Source organism: Eumetopias jubatus, unplaced genomic scaffold (assembly GCF_037043125.1).
Source record: "Eumetopias jubatus isolate StellerSeaLion01/CBP00866 unplaced genomic scaffold, mEumJub1_p1.0 scaffold_4, whole genome shotgun sequence".
NCBI lineage: Eukaryota > Metazoa > Chordata > Mammalia > Carnivora > Otariidae > Eumetopias > Eumetopias jubatus.
In genome coordinates, this window is record NW_028274810.1 from 105920287 (window position 1) to 105944935 (window position 24649).

General features: G+C 54.7%; 1 protein-coding gene across 1 annotated transcript in view; it reads left to right on the forward strand.

Moving 5' to 3' along the window:
* The window catches only part of MORN1 (MORN repeat containing 1), a 52878-nt gene that overhangs the window by 1952 nt on the left and 26277 nt on the right, over positions 1–24649 (forward strand). Inside the window, exons 3-10 of the mRNA XM_088022646.1 lie at positions 896–994; positions 1547–1657; positions 3239–3329; positions 3872–3959; positions 13310–13406; positions 14661–14771; positions 23434–23557; positions 23939–24049. Coding sequence (XP_087878772.1) covers positions 896–994; positions 1547–1657; positions 3239–3329; positions 3872–3959; positions 13310–13406; positions 14661–14771; positions 23434–23557; positions 23939–24049 — 832 coding nt within the window. The remainder of the gene's footprint in view (positions 1–895; positions 995–1546; positions 1658–3238; positions 3330–3871; positions 3960–13309; positions 13407–14660; positions 14772–23433; positions 23558–23938; positions 24050–24649) is intronic.

Genomic DNA, 24649 nt, shown 5'->3' on the forward strand with positions numbered 1-24649 from the left:
GGGTAACTGGGTGACCGGCATTGAGGAGGGCACGTGATGTGATGAGCACTGGCCGTTATATGCAACTAATGAATCGTTAAATTCTACCCTGGTAACTAATAATACAGTGTACGTTACCTAAGTTGAACTTAAACCAAAAAAAAGAAAAACTTTTTAAAAGAGAGAGATTACCTACTTTTGTAGAAAGTCTCAGCCTTAAAAGAGAGAAAGTACTACCAAGCGTGAGCCGCTGGAGTCCTCCCCAGGGGTGGGCCCAGACTTTCCCGGGTTCACACTCACACAGTCTTATGTTCTGCCTGCTCACGTCTTCTGCCTGTTTTTCTCCTAGAGAACTGGTCTTTCAGCATTTTCTTATATGAGCTCTTTTTGTGTCCGCTGGCTGCCAGTATTTTTCTCTATCTTTAAGCTTTTGCCTTGTGTTGTTGCCATACAGACATTTTTTGCTTTTGTCTGAAATCTCTGCTTTTCTTCCTCTGGGCCTGGCAGGGAGGCTCACGTCTGACACCCTTGCCAGAGCCTGGCCTGGACAGAGTGGTTCCCCCTTTTTAAATGTTTTTTTGAGTGCTGCCCTGTGTCCACAGACTCCGTGTCCCCCGGCCCTGGTGCTGATGGAGGCCAGGTGACTGGAGTGTCTCCTCCAAAGAGGTTGGGGTAGCTCTGCTGTCATCCCAGCCGAGACAGCAGGCCTTAGTCACGTTTCAAGAACGTTTTTATCGAGAAACATGTAGGTGGGTGAGTTTGCAGAGAGCAGGCGTGGGACAAGAGGCAGAGCCGAACACAGGCCTGAGAGCTTCAAAGCCCAGCTCTTCCCACAGAGGAACGAGTCCAGCCACGCATGGGCAGCAGGGGTTTCTCCGACTTTGGTCTGACTTCACATCGTGATTTCTTTCCCCAGGCCAGGGGAAGCTGCTGTTTAAAGATGGGAGTTATTACGAAGGCAAGTTTGTGGACGGGGAGATCACGGGAGAAGGCTGCCGGCTCTGGGCCTCATCAGGTTAGCAGTGGAGACAGGTGCGGGTGTGCTGACTCCTTTTTCGTAAACTATCTCTGGTGTAAGTTGTCCCTGGCTTCTGGATGCAGAAGGCACCTCCCTCTGTGAAGTGTGGGTCTCTGGTTTCCATCACATTCCCCGTATTAGCAGCATGCCGGCCGAGGGCAGGGGCAACCACTCACAGACCTTCCCAGGCAAGCATGGTGGCTGTTCTCCGCTGAGAGAAGGCCCACCCCCACAGATTCCGACCCAGAGAGGCCTTTGCCCTTGGGCACCTGGATGCTGCAGAGAGGGTCATCATAGGACGGGGATCTGCATCCACCTGCTATGGGCGAGGGGGGCTGTACAGTAACCAGGAGGGCAGGACCAAACCCACCTACTCTTATTTTCTCTCGTTAGCCAAGGTGAACGGGAGAAAGGGAGACCCCCTCACGTGTTCTGAAATGATACTTGCTGCCACCATTGATCAGGGGTGGGAGGGGTGTGACTGTCAACCCACAGGGAACTCAGGAACAGCTCTAACCCTGGGTGTGCCCCTCTCCTCATCTCCACCAGGAAACACCTATTCTGGACAGTTTGTTTTGGGAGAGCCTCAAGGACACGGTGTCATGAAGTACAAAGCTGGCGGACATTATGAAGGGGAGTTCTCCCACGGCCTGAGAGAAGGTCTGATACCCACAGGAGCTTGCTGAGTGTGGCAGGGCGCATTGTGGGGAGCCCTGGGCCCCAGCACCCCTCCCCAGGGTCTAACTCAGGGGCCCTGACGTGCACCCGGCCATACTGGAGGTGCTCTTCTCTCTGCCCCCAGAACCACGTCTGCTGCAGCTCTGTGTGGGGGCCGTGGCCTGGGAACCCTGCTTGCTGGGGCTGAGACCATAGGTCCTGCATCAGTTCACTGCTGTGGTTAAAATCTAGCAGCTCAAAAAACTGCCATTTAATTATTCACCCACAATTCTGGGGGTCAGCAGTCTGTCCCTGGCTTGGCCGGGCAACGCTTTTGGCCTCACATGGGGTCACCCCCACAGTGGTTGTCACAGCAGCTCAGGCAGGGCTGGTGGTTCCTGGGCCCTGGCCCAGAGCCTCGGGGTTCCTGGGGGGCAAGAAGCTGCAGGTCCTCTGAGGACATGCTGCTGAACAAAGCGAGTCAGGAGGCCACGCTTGTGGGGAAGCGGACTCTGCCCGGGGGGGCGGGGGGGGCGGTATGTGCATCCCTGGCGCCTGAAGACCGAAGTGCTCACTGTTCTGGAAGACCAGCCTCCGGAAGCAAGCCATGCGTCCACAAGGTCCGACGGTGCCTTTCCAGGGTCCGCTTACATTGGAAGATGCACATGCACTTCCGAGCTGTCCCGAACCATGCCATGAAGCCCTGTTCTCACGAGCGTGTCCTCTGGCCTTTGTTTTCTTTCTTTCTTTTTTTTTTTTTAAGATTTATTTATTTACTTGAGAGAGAGAGAGAGAGAGAGTACATGAGAGGGGGGAGGGTCAGAGGGAGAAGCAGGCTCCTCACTGAGCAGGGAGCCTGATGCGGGACTTGATCCCTGGACTCCGGGATCATGACCTGAGCCGAAGGCAGTCACTTAACCAACTGAGACACCCAGGCGCCCTTTTTTTTTTTTCTTTTTAAGGATTTATTTATTTTGGAGAGGGCATGCCAGCAGGGGAGGAGTGGAGGGAGAGGGAAAGGGAAAGAACCTCAGACTCCCTGCCCAGCACGGAGCCTGATGCAGGGCTCAATCTCATGATGCTGAGATCATGACCTGAGCTGAAACCAAGAGTCGGACCTTCCACCGACTGAGCCCCCCAGGCGCCCCTGTGCTCTGGCCTTTAGACCAAGGGCCTTTGAGTCGGTCACAGGAGGCCCAGCACTGCCGTTGTCTGTGAGGTACAGTTTCCCATGGACTGACATGATGGCAGAGCTGTGGGGTGGCCCCAGCTGACACCAGGGCACTCCAGCCTCAAATGCTGGAGCCTGGGGGACCTTAAGGGGCACCCCTCCCGCCCTCAGCACCTTTGAGAGCTGGACCCCAGAACCGCTGTCATTGGCGTGGTGGTCACTGGTGCCACCCCAAATCACAGCTGCCGTGTCTTCCCTGGGCACCCCCGGCCTGGGAGGACAGCCCGGTTCCTGGAGCCGTTCTGACCCCAGCTTTCTTCTGAATCTACCAGCGCCCTCTGGGGGGGGTGGAAGCAAGGTTCCCCTGACAGGAGGCAGGAAGTGATGCTCACCGCCCTGGGCTCCCTCCCTAGGACACGGGCACCTGGTGGACCGGGACGGACAGGCCTACTGGGGGTCGTTCCATGAGAACAAGAGGCACGGCCGGGGGCACATGATCTTCCGGTGAGTGCGCCACCCCCCTCCCCCGGCCCCCCGGCCCCCGGGCCACCCTGGTCTCCGGCACATCGGCAACACTTGGGATTCAATGCTTTAGTTACCGACACTGCTTACCAGAGTGTTTAGTAGAGAGAGCCTTGACTACCCCTAGCGAACACCTCCCGGAGGCTTGGGCGGCAGGTGGGTGGCGGGCAGGGGCTTTCTCGGCGCCACGGGACATGGTGAGCCTGCATTTTCATCTGTGGCTCGTGCACAGCACCACCGTGGCCACGTGTAGGTTCACACTGACTTTTCTCCAAGTCTTACCCAGCTGGGGGCCAGGCGAGCGGGGGCCACAGGCCGCTGCCATCACCCCCCACCAAGCGCCAGGCCCCCTGCCCCTCCGCAGCAGGCCCTGGCAAGGCAGGAGCTCGTGCCATCTGCTCAGGGACTATTTTTGCTTCAGTCCCGGTGGCGCTTGCTGAGCCCCGGTCGGAGGAGCGGGTCTGAGTCAGCGCCACCACCTGGCTCTCCCCGGTCTGAGAGCTGCCCCATGTTTGTGTCCCCAGGAACGGTGACAAGTACGAAGGCGACTGGGTCCGGGACCAGCGTCAGGGGCACGGTGTGCTGTGCCGAGCCGACGGCTCCACCTACGAGGTACCTGGAGACGTGGCAGGACCCCAGGCTCTTGGGGACCCCACTGGACACCTGTGCCGCCCAGGCGTCCTCATGGGGCACCTCAGTGCTGCCCCTCCACCCCAAGGGGCAGGGAGGGCGGCCACCCCCTTTGGCTGATGAGGAAGCGAGGGAAGGGGAAGTGCCCCAGCTAACACGTTTCCTGTCTGGCTCCTGAGATGCCCTGCCACCTGCAGTGTCACCTGAGGGAACGGGGTGACATTTCTCGGTCCCTTGAGGATGCCCTCAGGGCCAGTGAAGCGTTTTTGATGAGAAATGCCCGCCTCAATCCCATGGGAGAGGACGTTCTCCCCGCCTTGTTGCTGCAGGCCGTACCCCTTGGGTCTGACCAGGGTTGGGGGCGGTCAGGTGCTGCAAGCGGGAGGAAGACCAGGCAGATCTGAAGATCTCATCGGGACCCCAGAATCCATCATCCATCTTTCTTACTGGACACTGGCCACGTGCCTAGCTGGGAGCAGTCACAGCAGGAGCCAGAGATGTGCGTCTCAGGAAGGGCGAGCCACAGTCGGTGGCCAGAGTGACAAGTAGCCCCATCAGCCCTGCAGGCAGCTGGGGGGCCAAGAGCCTGGTCGTCTCTCTTGTGTCATTCTGTGAGCTGAGGCCTAAATGATGACGAGCCGCCATGGCCACCGAAGAGCAAGGGCAGGGTGCTACCGGCAGCAGGAGGAGCAAGGACACAGCCGGGCGGGAGGTCCGGGAGGGGCCCACGGAGACCCTGAGCCTCAGCGGGCTGGAGTGTGATTGTCAGGGTCGCCGGAAGCACTGGAAGGAAGTGGTGGTCTGATCTCTGTGAAAAGTCCCTCTGGTTCTTGTTCAGGGGGCGCTCTGCCATCAGGAGAGGGGAGGACACAGAAAACAGCCTTGGGGTGGTTTGGAGGTGAAGACACCGGCCTTGCTGGCAGGTTGGATGTCGAGGCGGAGGCAAGAGGAGAAGCAAGGATTGACTCCTGGGTTTGGGACCTGAGCACTGGAGGGTGGTGGCAGTGCCCGAAGCAGAATCCCGTTGGGAGACAGGAACCGGGCCAGCACGTTACCGTGGAAATGGGTAGCTGGGTAGCCAGTGCAGGGCTGTGAAGTGCTGCAAGGGGTAAAAGCAGAAACGGCAACAGCAAATGCACCAGTGGCCCCGCAGATGCCCAAAAGATGGACCTGGGGCCCGCCTGCACAGCCAGGCTCCTTGGGGAGACTCGTGGTGTGCGGTGACTTCGCCACAGTGACTTCACCACAGTGGCTGCGATGAGCCCACTGAATCCAGGGCTGCGGGAGCCCAGGCCCAGCTGCACACGGCCGTTCACGCAGGGCCTGCTGCCAACGAGCCCCGCGTCAGGCGGCCAGGAGAGACGGCGAGAGGTCCAGCTCCAGCAGCACAGAGCCGGCCAGGAAGAGTGGCTTTGGGGCTGAGAGGTGGTAACTGATGGCTGGCGGGGCGCTGGGGGGGGGGGGTGCAGCTGGCATCGTGGCCTGGCCCGTGCGGCCCCCCACAGCGGCCTGGCCTGCTCATCAGACAAGCTTGGCCTGGGTGAGACCGCACCCCGGCCTCAGGACAGGCAGCAAGGGCCAGTGTGCCCCGTGTGCATCTGTGTCACTGCTGGCCTGCTGCTTCTCCATGAGGGACCATCCGTCCTTACAGGACCCGCCCGTAGGGCCCAGCACAGGCACCACCAACAACCTGGCCTTGGTTCTCCAGAGCTGCAGTGGGAGAGAGACGCAGAGGGCAGGTCTCCCTCTGCCCCCGCCCATCCACGCCACACCCGGAGTCATCCCCACAAACGTGCACAAGCACACCTCGAGGCCTGGGGTGGACACGGGCAGGTTCCCAGCGCATGGCAGCAGAATTGTTCACGCCACAAGCACCAGCCTCTGGCCTCAGCCCTTCTCCCCGCTTCGTGGGTGAGGCCACAGGCCCAGAGGAGGGGCAGGGAGTTCCGGCCTGGAGCCTGAGTGAGATTCAGGGGCAGATGGCATGGCCTCCAACCCAGGTGGGTCCCCTCACGGCTGGACAGGGCTGGTGGAGGGAGCATCCGCTTCTTCGGGGCCCCCGGCACTGCCCTGTTCCTGGAGGCTTTTCTGGCCCTCGGCACCTCGGCCACTTGCCGGGCCTCAGTGCTGTGGCTGCCCTCTGGGCCCCCGCTCAGGCCTCCCCTGCAAGTCACGGCTCAGCCAGGAGGGGACGGGACTAGGGCAGTGGCCCTCCACACCCCAGGCTGACCCAGGCGCCCATCGCCTGCCCAGCGCTCCACCAGGGGGCAGCCCAGCCCCGCCAGCAGTTCGGCGGGTCAGGCCTTACAAGGGGCTTCTCCCGCTCCGGAGACATTTTGCTCCAACTTGACCGCTGGAGCCTGATTTCAGACTGAACCCTCTCCCCCGGCTGCAGCTCCCAATGGCTAGGCTGCTTCCTCACCAAGTGAGGAGAACTTCTCCTGGACGGTCACCCCTCAGTGTCACGGGCTGCGCCGTCCCAGCCTGCAGACCTCAGGACCCCCACACGTCCTCAAGGGAGGTGGCGTGTCCTCGACGTGGGGCGCCTCCCACATGAGTGAACATGGAAGCCTGGTCCTCCAGCTGCGTCTTCCCCAGGATGCAGACTCATGTCCGCCTGCATTTCCGTTTGCTTGGCACCGTCCCAACCTTCTGGAGCCTCGTGCCCAAGGACCTTGGACAACTGGCCTGCTCTCTGCAGCTCAGCACTGCTGGGACCCCATCCTCAGTTGTGCTTGTGGTGTCTGTGTGGGCAGCCCCCAGCCGCACATGCTGGCAGGGACGCGAGCAGCCACCTCGCCCACCCCTCGGGTGCCGACGGGACGGCCGAGGGGCACCCAGGTCCTGGAGGGAGGGTGTGCACGGAGGTCCCTCACGGCATTCCCCTGCCCTCCGGCCACTTTTTAAACCGGCTTCCAGATGGCCGTGCAGACAGGACGTGTGGAGAAGGGCCACACCCCAGGAGGGCAGTGGGGTCCGGCTGCAGCCACACGGTGACCTCGGACACGGCCCACGCGCTCGCCGCCACCAGCACGCCTTCCGGAGCTGCCAGGGAGCCTCGGCCCGCGCTCTGTTGCCAGGCCTCGCTGATGGGGAAGGCGCGGGCCTCTCCGTGTTGCAGGGACACCTCACGCCTGACCTCCGACCTCCGGTTCTCAAGAGTCACCCAGGAGACGGGGCGCCGTGGGACGGAGCTGGGCGCTACCCCAAGGCCATCTCCCATGAGGGCACAGCCGTTCCCTGGGCTCTCACTGGGCAAACGGTCGGCCTTCTTTTACAACACGTCCCTAGGGCGCCTGGGTGGCTCAGTTGGTTGAGCGACTGCCTTCGGCTCAGGTCATGATCCTGGAGTCCCGGGATCGAGTCCCGCATCGGGCTCCCTGCTCAGCGGGGAGTCTGCTTCTTCCTCTGACCCTCTTCCCTCTCGTGCTCTCGCTCTATCTCATTCCCTCTCTCAAATAAATAAATAAAATCTAAAAAAAAAAACCAACAACAAACACATCCCTATGTATCGTAAAATACGCCTAACGTAAAATTCGTGGTTGTAACCGCTAAGTGCACGGCTCGGGGCGGGAAGCACGTTCACACTGTGGGGCTGCCGTCCCCGCCGTCTGTCTCCAGAACCTTCCGTCTTCCCACACTGACACTCTGCCCCCAGGAAACACTAGCCCTCCCGCCCCTGGTGCCCACCCCGCCACTTTCTGTCCCCACGGATCTAACTCCCGCAGGTACTGTGTGTCCGGGGAGTCCTACAAGACCTGTCCTTTGGGGACTGGCCCATTTCACTGAGCACGAAGTCCTCGAGCTCCGTCCATGCTCCTTCCTTTCTAAGGCTGGATAATAGTCCATCGCGTGGAGGGCCCCCGTTCTGCACGTCCGTCCATCCGCCGATGGACCCCTGGGCTGCTTCCACCGCTTGGCTCCTGTGAGCGATGCTGCCATGAACGTGGCGGGGGGGGCACAGCTCTCTCAGCCCCCGCGTCCAGGTCCTCGGGGTGCACACCCAGAAGAGGAGCTTCTGGACCCCGTGGTGGCTCCCACTTACTTCTGGGGAGCCCCACACGGCTCCCACAGCGGCTGCCGCATGTCACTTTCCCAGCAGCTGCGCATGGGTTCCGATCCGTCCACACCCTCGCCTGCACTTGTCCTTTCCTCCTCCTGAAGACGGCCGTCCCCACGTGTTCTGGTGCCGTCCACAATCCAGCGCCGGCCACTGCTGCCGTCAGGGGGATGTGGCGTCCCTCCATCCCTGCTGGGCTCTTCTGCCCGGCCTCACCCTCCTACCCGGCGTGTCCCTTGGCTGGACCACTGGCGCTGATGGCTGCTGTCACCCGGGGAGTGCAGGCTCTGCCACGCGGCCGGGACAGGTGAACTGTCCTGTACCAGCAGGTGTGGCCACCTCCTGCTTTCTTCCCAGGAAGTGTCGGCCCCCACGCGAGGCCCCAGGCACCCTCGGACCCCCACCCTCTTCAACCCCAAGCTGCCCAGAAAGCTGCCTGGGCCCCCCTCACCACAGACCTACCAGCTTCTGGTTTTTATTTATTTTTAAGGTAATTTTATTTTCTCAAAGATTAGACGATAGTGGCCGAGCTCTCCCTTGACCATGTCCCATATCAGCCGAGTCTGACAGAGAACCTGCCAGACCTGAAGAAGGAGAAGTTCCAGGAGGGGTGTGTCACTGCAGAGGTGTGCTCAGGGCCGCATGGAGCAGGGGGGTGGGGACCCCCCAGCACGGCCAGCTCCCCCACCCAGCGGCAGGTGTGCCTTTGTCTCACAGTCCCCGCTGCCTCGTCACCAGTATCCCCTCAGTGCAGACCCTTGTAATGAGCCGCAGGAAAAACCCACTCCTGAAAATAATGTCCTAGCATCTTCTGTCAGGACATAAAAACAACATATCCCAGAGCCAGAACTGCTTGTTCTTCTGTCGTGACAGGAGCCACGTGGTCAGGATTGGGGCCGGTGGTTGTAACTGGCACATCTTGGAAAGGGCATCTCCTGCCCCCACTACCCCGTGATGGTTCTGTGCGGGTCACCCCCAGGCTCCCGGCTTGCACCCGCTGGACCTTCCATGCTGCCTCCACCTCCGCGGGACATGGGGGTGGGCGTGCCCAGCAGCAGCAGGCTCACCGGCTCCTCCCGGGAACGTGGCCGCAGCATGGTGATCCCCACGGGCACAGGGCAGCCCCTCCGAGAGCGGCAGCATTCCGGAATCCCTGAGGGAGCCCCAGAGCTGATACTGAGCCGTGGAGGCAAGCCGTGTCCCCCCACGGATGGAAGCAGACCCGAGCTGCTGGTGAACCCCGGTGTGTGTTTGCACAGCACAGTGTTCCCTACCTGTGTGGTCCCCCAGCTGGCTTCCGGGCTGTCCCTGGGTGCCACTCTGTGCACATTGGCTGTGCTTCTTGTGTTGGCTTTCCCAGAGGGAGGCCTGCTGGTTGGTACACCTGCTTGCCGCTCAGAGCAGGTGGCCAGCCTTATGTGCATCTTCACCTGCTGGTGGCTCCCAGCCTCCACTGTCCTCACCTGTGTGTCTTCAGGAATGCCAGTGGCTTTTACGTCCCCATGCCACCCTGCACAGCCCAGGAATGTGGGGCCATGACCGCAGGGTTGCACCGCACACAGAACAGTCGGAGCATCTGGGTCTGTTCGAGCACTCACGGGAGGAGGGATCTGGACTGCCAGAGCCATCACGGATCCAGTGCCAGGCTCCGTGTTCCCTGCGCGGTCCACATGTCATCAGACGTCAGAAACAGACACGGAAAGGCATCGAGAGCCACAGTGCACACTTTGAAATCTGAGGAACTTATGACCAACGTCATGGAAGTCAAACACAACACCCTATGACCCTGCTGTTGTTGGGGAGATGGATGAGCGGGGCACACACCCGTGCCCCTGACACTCCAGCCTATGTGCCCACTGCCACCCCGGCAGGCCGTCCCACAAGCTGGAGATCCAGGCCCCCTGACCAGTTGCAGGGCCGCCCAGGCAGGTGGCCCGGGGCCATATCCACATATGTGACCTGACCCCAGATCACCCCTCGCTGGTCTACCAGCTCATGACCTCAAAGAAAGTGGTCACCTGCTCCAGCTCCAAGGTTGGCAATGGTAGGGGAGGCCATCCGAATACCGCCCGAGGCAGACACTGGGAAGTCAGGCCCCTGGGCCCTCCTGGTGTGGCCAGCCAAACTCTGGTGCCCAGGGAGGGCTAGAGGCGGGACGTGACCGATGGGGTAGGCTGGACATTCAGTGTGCTCCAGGGAGCACCAGGGGACATGGGGGGGGGGCACGCAGTTGGAGAAGCACAGTAGTTCTTCCCTCAGAAAAATAGAATCAACAGAACGTGCTCCCTAAAATGAGAAGAGAGTCAAATACTTCTCACAGTTTATTCCCACCATGTGTGGTAGGAGAGCACCCAAAGTGTCTCTCATCCCAGCGCCCAACTGTCCTGGGAGCTGTGGACGCTCAGAGGTGGGCCCAGCTGCGGAGGCTGTCTGCAGCATCCCCCTTGGTCCTGGGGGTGCCCCAGCAACTGCAGGGTGACAGGCGTGCCTCACCACAGTCCCCTGGGCCCGCTTCCTAACACTGAACCCCATCCTGCCAGTCTTTGTGGTGTGGACACAGGCCCCTGCCCCCTCTTCCCGCATTGCACCTACCGTGCATGAGCCCTCACATGGGCAGGGAGGGCCAGGGAGAGTGGAGGGAGCCCCTGCTCTGGGGAATACCCCCCCACCCCTCCTCGTGGAGAACCCCACTGCCTCCTCTGTGAAATGCTTTTGTAAGTATTGGTTCATGCTTTGGGTGCGAGTCAGCTGAGAAAGAGCAGTATTTTCAAAGGTATGATTTATAACATTAATTAGAAAAGATTCCGCGCTGCTGGGTGATTTACATTGTACACTGGGGCGCGTTTGTCCTGGGGAAGTCCTGCATTAACGCTGTGAATACCCAGCTCCCCCAGATGTTCCAGCAGCGAGTTCAGGTCACCCGTTGTGAACGATCAGGGAAGACACAGTGGGTGGTGAGCGCAATGCGCGCCCCTGGCGTGGGTGCAGGGGTGCCACGGTCCCACAGGCCGTCCTTGACAGCTGTGGGTGTGGGATGACCCGCCAATCAGCTCCTTCTCCAGCCAACCCAAGGCTGTGCCTTCCTCCTGAGGGCAGCACCGGCACTTCGCAGAGGCCTGGGCCTACGGAGGGAGAGCGGAGACGAGAGGTGGCCGTTCTCAGAGCAGCAATGGCTACGACGTGGGAAATGGGCCCAGCAGCCATCTCGTGGTTTGGATAGCCTCTCAGCCTGAGCTGACCTGAGCCCCCATGCGGTCTTGAGGGAGCCAGGGAGTGTTTATGACTAGCATCCGTCCATCCATCCTTCCATGGGAGCTGTGACTCCAGGCTCCAGGAGTCTCAGAGGCCCCCGAGGATGGGGAAGGGATGGCCGCTAGGAAGTGCCGCAGGGTTTTGCTCCGCCTGGTGGGAGCATCTGGAGCCACGTCTTGGGCAAGGGAGGTGTGGGGCGCCACCGGTGCAGGCATGGGGCTGCGTCAGTGCCCCGTGCAGACTGAACTCGGAGCCAATTTCCAGCATCTTGAATCCCAGCCTCCCACCTGGAAGAGCACATGAGCACGTGGCCAGACTCCACGGGCCCCACGCCCATCCCCGCAGGATGGGGAGAACCCAGCACACCTGCACAGGGACAGGAATGAAGACTGGAATGTGAGGGCAGGTGGCAGACTTGCCCAGGGCACGTGGTGGGCACAGAGATTGCTGCTCTTGCCACTGGGAGGGCGGAGGGTGGCTGGAGCAAGGGGGCTGGGGAAAAGTGAGAGGCCCCACGTGAAGGCTTTGTTCTCTTCAAGGCACAGCCCTCCCCTGTGGCCAAGGCCCCCTGTACCACATCCCGCTTTTTGGGCCTGACCGCATCCCGCTATACCACCTCTTGATGCCAGGCCTGGGGACCGAGCCCAGTGGTTTCTAAGTAGAGGGCGGGGTGGGTGTTGGGGACAGTGGGTTTGGTTCGGCTCCTATGGGGTTTGTGTTTGTTTGGCTGTGAGTCCTGTCGCCTGAGCTGAAACTGGTAACTTCTTGGGTCTGAGGATGGTGTCGTGAAAGGAAAGGTTTCCTGGCAAGCAAACCATTCCAGCGACTTCACTTCCAAGCCTCACCCACCGCCTCCCAGCAAGCAGAGTAACGGGGGGCTGGGGCTTAACGTGCCCGCGGGGCTCTGGGGCCACCCTCCCAGGGCTGTCCCCACCCTGACCCACGGACAGAAGCCCAGCCCAGGACTCTCCTGCTCTGCTCTCTCCTGCCCAGTTCACTTTGCCCATTCCGGTGAAAGCACCGCTGTCCTGCTGCACACATGCATGCACACGGATACACAGACGCGTGCACACGTATATACGTGGGCACACAGGCACATGCGTCACCCCCAAGCGCGGACGTGCGTGTGCAGTGACTCCTTTCTGGTTGCGGGCCGAGGCACCCATTGATGCTGCCCAGAGGCCAGCCGTGATGGCGCCTGGCCACGGAGGTCTCCCTCCACCCCTCAACGTGACCTGGCTCCGCAGCCCTGGTGCTTGGTGACTCTGTTCTCCAAGCCACCCCCCAGGTTCGGGGCGTCCGAGCTCTGCAGGGCTGCGGCCTGCAGGGGCCGTTCGCACAGCCTCCCAAAGGCCTGGGAGAGAGCCCGGCGCCGGCCTCCGCTGCGCTGCCTCCCACAGCACCCGTGGGCACCGACCGCGCGTGGCCTGCGTGGAGAGCAGGGCTGGGAAGCAGGAGCCCAATTAGCTCCCACAGAAAATGCATAGAACCAAACAAGCTTCTGGCTGATTTTTCTTCCAAAAGCAGTAATTCACACTCAAATAAAATACCATCAGGACCTTGAAGTTTTCCACAAAACACTGTTGCCGCTTTCCCACGTTATTCTCGCACTCTGCTGTGCGTGTGGTTCAGAAAGCAAGGCTGCTTCTGGGGGCAGCCGAGTGGGGGGGTGGAGTGTGCCGCATGGGCTCCAAGGTCCCCTCAATGGTCCCTGCTGCTGTCAGGGGGCGCCTCCATCCCGCACAAATGTAATATCTTTATTGAAAGGATTTTTGTGCTGAAAGTGCTCCTTTTTGAGCCATTTACATATGTGCCATTGTCCCCAACCTGACCCTCTTCTTACAATTCAATTGCAGAGTCCTTCCGAGGCAGGGCGGTACCGCGTGATTCCCAGCCCCTGAGGGGTTGGTTTTCCAGCAGACTCGGTCCTCCGCCTGTGGAAGGGGAGCGGGGTGCTTGCGGGGACCCCACGGGCCTCCCCCTGCTGTCTCACGTGTCGTCCACACGGCTCTCTCCACAGGGGCAGTGGCACAGTGACGTCTTCAGTGGCCTGGGCAACATGACCCACTGCTCTGGGGCCATCTACCACGGGATGTGGATCAATGGCCACCCGGTGGGTAGGTGCCTCTCCCACCCCTGCCTCCCCCTTGTCCTCTTGTGGGGTCACATTGGGGTCTGCTGAGTTCTCTCTCAGGTGGCCACGGGCACTCGCACGGGGTTGCTGAATCTGGAGGTGTTTGGGGTCAGGGGTGAGGTGAGATCGAAAACCCCAGCCCCTTTAGGAAAAACACATTCCAATCAGGTTTCAAAAAGGCTTGTGACTGGTCTGCCTTCGGCTCAGTCACGCTCTCAGGGTCCCGGGGTCTGGGGATCGGGCCAGCCTAGGCAGGGTCCTCCAGGAGCACCTTAGGAACTTCACCTTGGGAAGAGACCCAGATCCCAGCCCACCCCAAATTAGGGATGTTGGAATCCCTGGGTGTGAAAGATTCAGGCAGGCGGCAAGCCATGTCCTCACCTCCCCCTAGCCAAGTCTCAGCAAATGCTGGAAAAAGCCTAGGACAGCTGAGGCGGGCTCTGGCCTCACCCTGCTGGGTGCCAGGTTGTCCCCCCAGAACAGAGCAGGGCTCCCCGGGCCCCCCATCACCATGAAGCACCTGTCGCCCTGCACACGTGCCCGTGTATGCACCCGCCTGGCTGGCACGTCCTCGATCAGACTCAAGTCCTGTCCTAAAGCCTTTCCCAGTGACTGCTTTTAAACACCCTGAAGCTTGTGCTGTGCCAGAGGTCATCACTCTCGGGGGCTCGGAGAGTCAGGGGGAAGCAGACACCGAGAACACCGTCTCCAGCTGCACAGACCCCAGGGGATGCCCTGCAGGTCCAGCCTGTGTGTGGACGCGCTCTGGCCGGTTCCCCAGCAGGTGCCTACAGCGCCTCATCCAGCACCCATTGAGCTGCTGACTCAGATGCCAGGAGTGCGGGGCCGGAGTCCCAACCAACCAGAGAATGTACAGGAAATTCCACCGTGTGCAAACCCCAGTGCCGACAAGCCACTCACTCACAGCCCTTCAGCATTCAGTGGACCTCTGAAGTCTCTTTAATGTAACCAGTTCTGCAAGAAGTTGCTTAAAAGTCACAGCTGACCCTCAGGATGGGGTCACAGTCTTATTTGAGTGACTGCTGGGGTCTCTAGGTGAGGTGGCTCGAGCAGGGGATTTACAGCCCTATGTGTGATAACTGCACATCCCTCTCCTGTGGTGCCCTGGGAAGCACAGCTGTTCCGTGGGAGGGCCCCGGTGGGGACGTGGGCTCAAGCAGGCGCTGGGCCCACCGTTGACCTGTGCTGAACCGCGCTCTGCTCTGCTCTTTCCCAGCACAAGCCAAGAGGATCGTGATTTTGGGTCCGGAGGTGATGGATGTGGCTCAGGGGTCCTCCTTCACGTTGAACATCCAGCTGCAGCAGAACAATGGGGAAGTGGCCAGGAGTAAGCATCTCCAGGGTGACGACTGGATTTTCAGAAAGATAAACAGGTGTCAGGTGCTTAGGGTTAGGGACGAAATGGCACATGTGGCTTCTGGTACCGGATGTCCTTGTAGCAGGCGTGCGAGTCCCCGCACTGGCGGGAGGCAGCCACGTGAATCATGAGTGTGTGCGCGTGACCACAGCCATTGCATGTCTCTCAGGACGATGGGTGACTTCTCAGGGCCACTGGCGTCCGTGGGGCATCTCAGCCTGGCGAGGGGCGAGTTCCTGTGTCCTCCATGGGTCATCAGAGGAGGACAGATCTCCAATAGCATCTGGCTGCTTTTTGAGGAATCGTATGAGCCGGGTGTCGATGCTGAGGGTGGACCAGCTGGCCTCCCAGAGCGCTTCCCACCGTGAGCAGAGTGCCTGGTGCAGAGAGGGGCCTTCTGGCCTGGCGGCAGGGCAGAGGACCCTGGGTGCGCCTTTCGGCCCCCAGGTGGTCACTGTGCGGTGGCCGGGGCAGGACCACCAGTAATAAACGCATGCCTGGGATTCTTAATGTCCATTATTTCACCTGAGTTCTGAAGCTTTGAGGACGGGGCCATGATGAGCAGCATGGATCAAAGAGAGTCACAGTTGGTTTAACAACCTTACTGCAGTGTCCTTTATATAGCTCGAAATCCTCATGTATTAAGTGATTCCTTGATTTTCAGCAAATTTAGAGTGGGGCAGCCAGCACCACAGTTCTGTTTCAGACCATTTCCTTCACCTCAGAAAGGCCCCTCCTTCCCACCTGCAGCCCTGTTCCCACCAATGTGCCTGCTATGGGCACTTGGTATGAGTGGAGTCCCACGACACACGGCCTCTGGCTCTGCGTCTCTGACCGGCGTCCTTGGCTGGGGTGACCCAGGTGGTCGTGTTGGTGCTTCAGTGACCGTTTCTGCCCTTGGTTTCCCCGCTCGTCTGTTGGCGGACATTTGGGTGCTTGCACTTTGGGCAGCTGGGAATGTTTGGTGCAAGTTTTTGTGTGGCCTGTGTTTTCTGTGTCTCGGTTATGCACCCGTGAGGGGAGCTGCTGGATCATATGGCAGATTTATGTGTAAACTTTCAAAGAAACTGCCAGACTCTTTCCCAAAGTGGCCGCACCATTTTACAGTCCCGCCAGGGGCATGGGGCTCGATTTCCCCATGTCCTGCACATCCGCAGCCATCCTGAGGGGGTCAAGTGGCATCCCATTAAAGTTCTGAGTCACGCTTCCCTCACAACTGGTGGTGTGGAGCAAGCAGCTTTTCATGTGTTTATTGGCCACATGTGTGTCTTCTCTAGACAAATGGTTATCCAAACACGCTGCCCATTTTTTAAAATTAGGCTGTTTACTCTTCTTGTTTTTCAGTTATATGAGTTCTTTATGTATTCTGGATACAAGTCCTTTATCAGATACATCTTTGCAAATAGTTTCAGTTGCAGCTCATCTTGTCATTTTCTTTAAACTTTTTTTTAAAGATTGATTTGAGAGAGAGAGAGCAGGGGAGGGGCAGAGGGAGAGGGAGAGAGAATCTCAAGCAGACTCCCTGCTGAGCACAGAGCCTGAGTTGGGGCTCCATCCTACAACCCTGAGATCATGACCTCAGCCAAAATCAAGAGTCGGACATCTTACCGACTGAGCCACCTAGGCGCCCCTCATCTTGTCAGTTTCTTAATGCTGTCTTCTGAAGTGCCAAGGGTTTTTTAATTTTGATGAAGATTTGTCAATTTTTTCTTTTATGGATTGTAATTTTGGTAACGTATGTAGGAATGATTAGCCTGACCCAAGTACACAAAGATATTCTCCTGTTTTCTGCTGGAAGTTTTGCTCTTGCATTTCTGCAGTCCATTTTCAGTTAATTTTTCTGGATAAGATGCAGTTCTAAATTTGTCTTTTCTCATGTGGATGTCCAGCCATCTCAGCACCATGTGCCATAAAGACGGTCCTCTCCCCACTGAATTGCCTCACCACCTCAGTCAAGAACCGCTTCACTGTAAGAGTGAGGGTTTGTGTCCAGACTCTGGATTTTGTTCCATTGACCCACGTGTCTGTCCCTGCACTACCACCACACCTTGATTATTGGAGCCTCACCCTGAGTTTGGAAATTAGAGACTCCTTCAATTTTGCTTTCTTTTTCAAAATTGGTTTGGCTATTCTGGGAACTTTATATTTTATACAATTTTTTTAGGATCAGCTTGTCCATTTCTGCAAAAAAAAAAAAAAAAAAAGCCTGCTGGGATTTTGTTAGGCATTGCGTTGACTCTGGCCGGAAGAGCTGCCATTAACAGCACTGCATCTTCCCATCCATGAACATGGGACACCTCCCCATTTATATCTTTACTTTCTCTCACCAATGTTTTATAATATTTAGTGTGCAAGTCTTGCACTTCTTTTGTTAAAACTTATTAATAAATGATAAATAATTTATCAGTAATTAGTTTATAATAATTATAATTTATTCACTAATAAATGTGTAATGTTTATTCTTTTTATACTATTATGGATGGAATTGTTTCCTTACCTTTATTTCAGAAATACTAGACTACAATTGATTTTAAAATATTGATCTTATATCCTTTGATCTTGCTGAACTCATTTGCTAGCTCTGCTAGTTTTCCTGAGGATTTCTTAGAATTTTTCTATATAGAGAATCATCTAATTTTGCTTCTTACTAGCGCCCAGCTAGCTCAGTCGGTAGAGCATGAGACTCTTAATTTTGCTTCTTACTTTCCAGTCTGGATGTGTTTTCTTTCATTTGTCTGCAATATTTTACATTCCCACTGGCAATGACCAAGGTCTCTGATTGCTCGAGATCCTCGCCAGCATTTGTTACCATCAGTCTTTTTGGTTCTAGTCGTCCTACTGGGTATGAAATGGTATCTTGTTGTGCTTCTGATTTGCATTTCCCTTTACAAGTAATGATGTTGAGTATCTTTTCATGTATTTATTGGCAATTTGTATGTCTTCTTTGGAGAAATATCTATTCAGATCTTGCCCATTTAAAAAAAAAGGGGGGGTAACTTGGGGCACCTGGGTGGCTCAGTCAGTTAAGCGTCTGCCTTTGGCTCAGGTCATGATCCAGGGTCCTGGGATCAAGCCCTGAGTTGGGCTCCTTGCTTGGCAGGGAGACTGCTTCTCCCTCTCCCTCTGTCCCTCCCCCTGCTTGTGGTCTCTCTGTGTGTGTGTCAAATAAATAAATAAAACCTTTAAATAAATAATTTTAAAAATGGGTAGCTCGCCTTTTGATGTGAGTTATTAAGAGCTCTTTATGTATTCTGGATATAAGTCCCCTTATCAAATATCTGATTTGCAAATATTTTTTTCCCATTTTGTGGATTGTCTTGCAGTTTCTTGGTAGTGTCCTTTAAATTCAAAAGGTTTGAATTTTGATGAAGTGCAATTTGCCTACTTTCTTCTTTTGTTGCTTGTGCTGTTGGTTTCATATCTAAGAAGACTGCCTAACTCAAAGTCATGAAAATCTACTCCTGTATTTTCTTCTAAGAATTTTATATGTTTAGCTCTTACACTGAGAACTATGATCCATTTGGAGTTAATCTTCATGTGTGTGTGGTGTGAGGCAGGGGTCCAACAACATTCTTTTGCATGTGAATGTGCACTTGTCCCAGTGTCATTTGTTGAAAGGCTGTTATTTCCCCCATTGAATTATCCAGGCATTCCATTTGTTAAAATTTTGTTTAAAGTTTTTGCATGTCCTTTCATGAAAGATATTGGTCTTGAATTTTTTTTTTCTTTTTAAAGATTTTATTTTTAAGTTATCTCTGTACCCAATGTGAGGCTCAAACTTATAACCCCAAGATTAAGAATCACATGCTCCACTGACTGAGCCAGCCAGGTGCCCCCAATTTTTTTATAATGTCTTAGTCTGGTTTTGCTATCAGGGTAATGCTGACCTCATGCTTCAATTTCCTGGAAGAGTCTGTGTTGAATTAGTATTATTTTTTCTTAAATATTTTGTAGATTTCAATATGAAGGCCATTGAGGCCTGCAATTTCTTTGTGGGAAGACTTCTAACTACTAATTCAATTTCTTTAATAGATATAAGGTTATTTGGGTTATCTGTTTCTTCTTGAGTAAACTTTGGTGTTTTATGTCTTTGAAGGAATATTTGTTCATTTCATCTAAGTTGTCAGATTTATTGTCATAAGTTTGTTCATAATATTCCCTCATTCTCCTTTTAATGCACTGATACCACCTCTTTTGTTCCTACTATGGATTTTTTTTTTTTTTTTGGTAAAGATTTTATTTATTTATTTGACAGAGAGAGACACAGCAACAGAGTGAACACAAGCAGGGGGAGTGGGAGAGGGAGAAGCAGGCTTCCCTCTGAGCAGGGAGCCCGATGCGGGGCTCGATCCCAGGACCCTGGGATCATGACCTGAGCTGAAGGCAGATGTTTAACGACTGAGCCACCCGGGGCCCCCCTACTATGGATTATTGATGTCTTCTTTCTGTTTTTCCTGACTAGTCTGGCTACCAGTTATTAGTTTCATTGATAAACAATCAACTTTTGGTTCCATTGATTTCTCTATTGTTGTCTAATTTCTATTTCATTAATTCCTATTATGATGTTATTTCCTTGCTTCTGCTTACTTTGGGTTTAATTTGCTCTCTCTCTCTTTTTTGTTTTTCTTTTCGTTTTTAAAATGGAAACCAAGGTCATTTATTTCAGACCTTTCTTTACTAATACAAGAGTTTATTGCTATAAATTTCCCCCTTAGTACTGCTTTAGCTGTATCCTGGAAATTTTGATAAGTTGTACATTCATTTTCATTCAATTCAAAATGCTTTCTAATTTCCCTTTTGATTTCCTTTGATGACCCATGAGTTATTTAGAAGTGTGTTGTTTCATTTCCAAATACTTGGAGATTTTCCAGAGATCTTTCTGTAATTAACTTCTAACTTAATTCCATGTGGTTGGAGTCACTCTTTGTATATCTACTGTCCCTTTAAATGTATTGAGACTTTTTTCATAGAATTTGTACCATTTTGGTAAGTGTTGTGTGTGTACTTTGAGAAGAATTATGATTTCTCCTTTTGTTGGATAGAATATTCTATAAATATCAATCGGGTGTATTTTATTGATACTATCCTTCAAGTTTAGCATATGCTTGCTGATTTTTTGTCTGCTTGTTCTATCAGTTACTGGCAGTGGTATATTGAAATCTCAGATTTTTATGTTATTTAATGAGCTGACCCCTTATCACTGCAGTATTTTCTTTTTCATCCCCGGCGTAGTCATTGCTCTGGCAACTACTTCCTATAATATTAACATAGTCACTCCGGCTCTCTCCTAACTAATATCAGCATTGTGTATCTTTATCCATACTTTTCCTTCTCACCTACTTAAGTCTATATTTAAAGTGTGCTTTTTGTAGGCAACATATAGTTGGGTCTTGCCTTTTCATCCAATCTAACCACATCTATCTTTGAAGTTTTTACACCATTCACATTTATTTGGGGTTTTTTAAATTTTATTTATTTATTTATTTGAGAGAGCGAGAGAGCACACAAGCCGGAGAGGGGGAAGTGGGGAAGGAAGAAGCAAACTCCCCACTGAGCAGGGAGCCAGACAAGGGCTCCATCCCAGGACCCTGAGATCATGACCTGAGCCGAAGGCAGATGCTTAACCGACTGAGCCACCCAGGCGCCCTACACCGTTCACATTTAATATAATTACTGATATAACAGTTTCAAACTTACCATTTCACTGTTTGTTTTCTATCTGCCACCGCTGTGTTTTCCTCTTTAGATTCTATTCCTACCTTTTGTGGATTGAGTATTGTTTGTGATTCCATCCTATCTCCTCTGGTGGCTTATTCATTATTGCCCTTTGTTTTCTTATTTTAGGGGTTACTTTAAGGTTTACAGTATACATCTTTAATTTATCGCAGTCTGCTTTTGAGTGATTACCACACTACTTCACATATAAGAACTTTACAATAGTATATACTTCTTTTTCTACAATTCCAAGCTTTATGCTAATGTTTTTATACGTTTGACGTTCAAATGTTGAATACACTTCATAATTATTACTTTTGTTTAAATAGTCATTTATCTTTCAGAGAATACTTAACAAGTAGAAAAGGAAATCCCATCTCTTACCCCCATAGTTTCCATTTCTAGTTCTCCCCATTCCTTTCTGTAGATACAGATTTCCACCTGATACCATTTTCCTTCTGCCTGAAGGACTTAACCTTTAACATTTTTTGTCCTACATGCTTGCTGGAGATTAATTCTTCAGTATTCATGTATCTGGAAACATCTTGATTTTGCTTTCATTTTTCATAGATATTTTTTTACCTAGTATAGAATTCTGGTTCATCCCAGCAGTACAGCGGTGCTGCTCCGTTGTCTTCTTGTCTGTACTACTTCCGATGAGAGGTCTGGTGTCATCCTTATCCAAACATGCTCTTTCTGTGGCTGCTTTTAAGATTTTCTATTTATCACTGGTTTGAGTAGTTTTATTTTTGATGTGACATGGTGTGGTTTTCTTCATGTTTCTTGTGCTTGGGATCTATTGATCTTCTTGGATCTGTGGGTTTATAGTTTTCATCAAGTTTGGGAATTTTTCTAAATAAATAAATCTTTTAAAAAAGGAAGGTGGTGCCTGGGTAGCTTAGTTGGTTAAGCGTCAACTCTTGATTTCAGCTCAGGTCATGATCTCAGGGTTGTGAGATTGAGCCTGTGTTGGGCTCTGCATTCAGCAAGGAGTCTGCTTGGGATTCTCTCCCTCTCCCTCTCCCTCTGCCCCTCCCCCTGCCCCTGGCTCGTGTGCTCCTGCTCTCTCCCCCTCTAATAAATAAATAAATCTTTTTAAAATGGGAGGATTTTCAGCCTTTATTTCTTCAAATAGTTTTTCCATCACAACTTCTTCCTCCCCTCTTTTAGGGGCCCCATTATCCATGGATTAGGGTGATTGAAGTTGCCCCACTGTTCATGGATTCTTTTTCCCCTTCCTCCCCCCTTTCTCTTTACCTTCATTTTTCTTCTTTTTTTTTCCTTTTTCCTCTTGGTGTTTCATTTTGGGTACTTTCTATAGGTATGTTTTCAAGTTCATGAATCTTTTTTTCTGCAATATCTAATCTGTCATTGACCACATACAGTATATTTTTTCTCATAGTTTTTGTTTCTAGAAGTTCAACTTTGTTTTTATATCTTCTGTGTCCCTACTTATGTTTTGAACACATGGAATACAGTTATAAAAACTTGGAAAAAGTGTGCTTTCCTGCTAATTCTCACATCTGGGTCAGTTCTGGGTTGGTTTCAGTTGGTTGCTTCTCATTATGGACCATACTTTTCTGCGTTCTTTGCCTGGTAATCTTTGATTAGTGCCAGACATTGAGAATTTTACCATTTGGGGGCTGGGTATTTCTGTGTTCCCATAACTCTTGTTGGACTTTGTTCTGGGGCACAGTTGACACAGAGACAATTTGATCCTTTCAGGTTTTGCCTTTATGATGTGTTAGGTGAGCTCCGCCTGAGAGCCATTATCCCCATTGTTGAAGCAAGACCTTCTGAGAGCTTTGTCCAGTGTGCCGTGGCATCCAGTGTGGCCAACGGGAATGAGCGCTACTCCCGGTCCCATACAAGCCCAGGCCCCTCCCACCCTCTCGTGGGGCGCTTAGCCTGGCCTCCGGGCATTTCTTCGCACTTGTGCACTGATCTGTGCTCTGCTGTGTCCCCAGGGGCCCCGCACCTCTCTGCTCCTCTGCCTTCAGGACTCCGGGACTCCTACTGTGTGCCTGTCCTCCCGGCCTCCCGGCCCTGTTTCCTCACTGAGGAGGCTCCTGGGCTTGCCCAGTCCCTCTCCCTGCACCCAGTCCACCTTCTCTCAAGCTAGTGACCTGGGCAGTTACGGAGTCCACACCAGCTGTCCCCCATCTCTCAGGGGCCTCTGTCCTTGCCTGAGGTCCAGGATCTTGAAAACCATTGTATTATTATTATATTTTGTCTGCTTTTTTGGTTGCTTCAAGTAGGAGCATGAATTGGTTCCAGGTACTCTGTGGTGACCAGAAGCAGAGGCCGATCAAACCCCAGTGGGCCGTGGCTCTCTACTCCTTTCCTTCCACGTCCGAGTGTTTGCAGTGTCTGCCCTGCCACGTCTCCTCTTCCACAGGGGCTGGACGACGGGCCTTCACTGATACTGCTCAGTGGTTCTTGGCTGTCCTCCTGCATTGGACCCAGAGTCCACATGACCAGGCCCTGTGCTGAGTGCCTCGGGAGTGTGGACAAGGGGGACAGAGGTGGGAGATGGGTAACGAGCAGCAATGTCTCCCTGGAGGCAGGATCATGGTGGAGACAAAACTCCAGTGTGTTTGCTCCCGGCCAGGGCACCCACATGCCCCTGAGCAGGTGAAGCCCTGAGGACAGCCAACGAAGAGAGGCCCTCCCAGGGGCACAGCTAGGTTGGGCCCTAACCCTAACCCTGAGGCCCAGGCTCCCCAGCGAGGGGTGGAAGAATCGGGGCAGGGAGGCCAGGAAGGGGGTCAGGGAGCTCAAGTTGAATGTAGCTGTGGCCTGGGCCAGCATTGCTCCTGAGTGCTCCTCACAGGTGCCCAGGCCAGGACCAGGGAGGGAGAGACCTGGTTTCTGGTGGCCATTCCTTGGCACAGCCTGCTTCTCTCTCCTTTCCAAGGCGAGGATGGCCGGGTTTTGAAGATCTCAGCCGGCATCAGGTATGTGCAGCTCCCGGCCTACTCAGAGGTCAGCTTCTTCAAAATGGACAAGGACAAGCGAGAGCCACCCATCCAGACCCCGTTGTGAGTATGGGCGACCTGGACATCACCCGTGTGTCCTGGGGGACAAGGAGGGATGGCCCAGAACTGCTCTACCCAGACCCATCTCCGCATGGCTCCCACACCAGCCAGGACCCGAGGGCACTGGGCACCCAGCAGTGAGCGCCAGACATGATGTGCTCAGTCTAGTGGAGAAGAAGCAAAGGCACCTTCAGGCGGTGGGGGCCGGGCAGGGGGCCGGGGGTGGGAGGACTAGGGCCGCAGCGGGGTGCATGCGGTCCCAGGGAAGACCCTCTGCCCCTCCTCCTTCCCCAGAAGGGCCCCTAGGCCACCGAGTCCCTACAGCCAGGTGTCGCCCTCCGCTTGGCGTCCAGCAAAGCCCAGTCCCACCCATTCCCTTTGTAGTGGGTTTGACTGCATCGCCTATCCTCTGTGGAGTCCCAAGTCCGGGGGCCTGGAGCCCAGAGCTGCCCTGGAAAGTGCCAGAGATCCGCCTCTCCTCACGGGGGACCCGGGGCCAGCGCTGCTATCAGACACCTCTTGGGGCCAGAGGGACATGCTCAGTGGCCTTCCTGGTGAGTGGAGTTAGCCACCTGGTTGGTGGGAGGTGGCATGAGCCCTTAGGGGCATGTGGGGCAACAGCGGGTGCCTCGGAACCTGGGCAGGAGGAAAATAAAGCCTAGAGGAGCCAGGTGACCCTGGAGGAGACAGGACACCCCAGGAAGATGGTGCCGGGCCTGTGCAGGCCTCTCCTCTGCAAGGCCAGTCTCCAAGGCTGTGGGCCGAAAGGCAGGCTAGGAGCTACCTGTCCTGGGCATCTAGGCCCCTCAGGTGCAAACCCAGTGCCCACGGTGCGGTGGGGGACAAGGGGTCCCGGGGGCCCCCCTGCAGTGACCGTCCTGCACTCTCCACGGGCATGTCTGGTGATCGCCGTCGGTGTAAAGTCAGGTGGTTTGTTCGTGCTCCAGGAGCCTGGTGGGAGAATGCAGCCTGGGCTGATGGTCTCAAGGTTGTTTCTGCATCTGTCACACTGAGGGCCAGGCCCAGAGGCAAACCCACCAAGGCCACGGTCACCAGGAGGCTTGTGGTCAGCCTGGACAGGACCCCCGAGTGTAG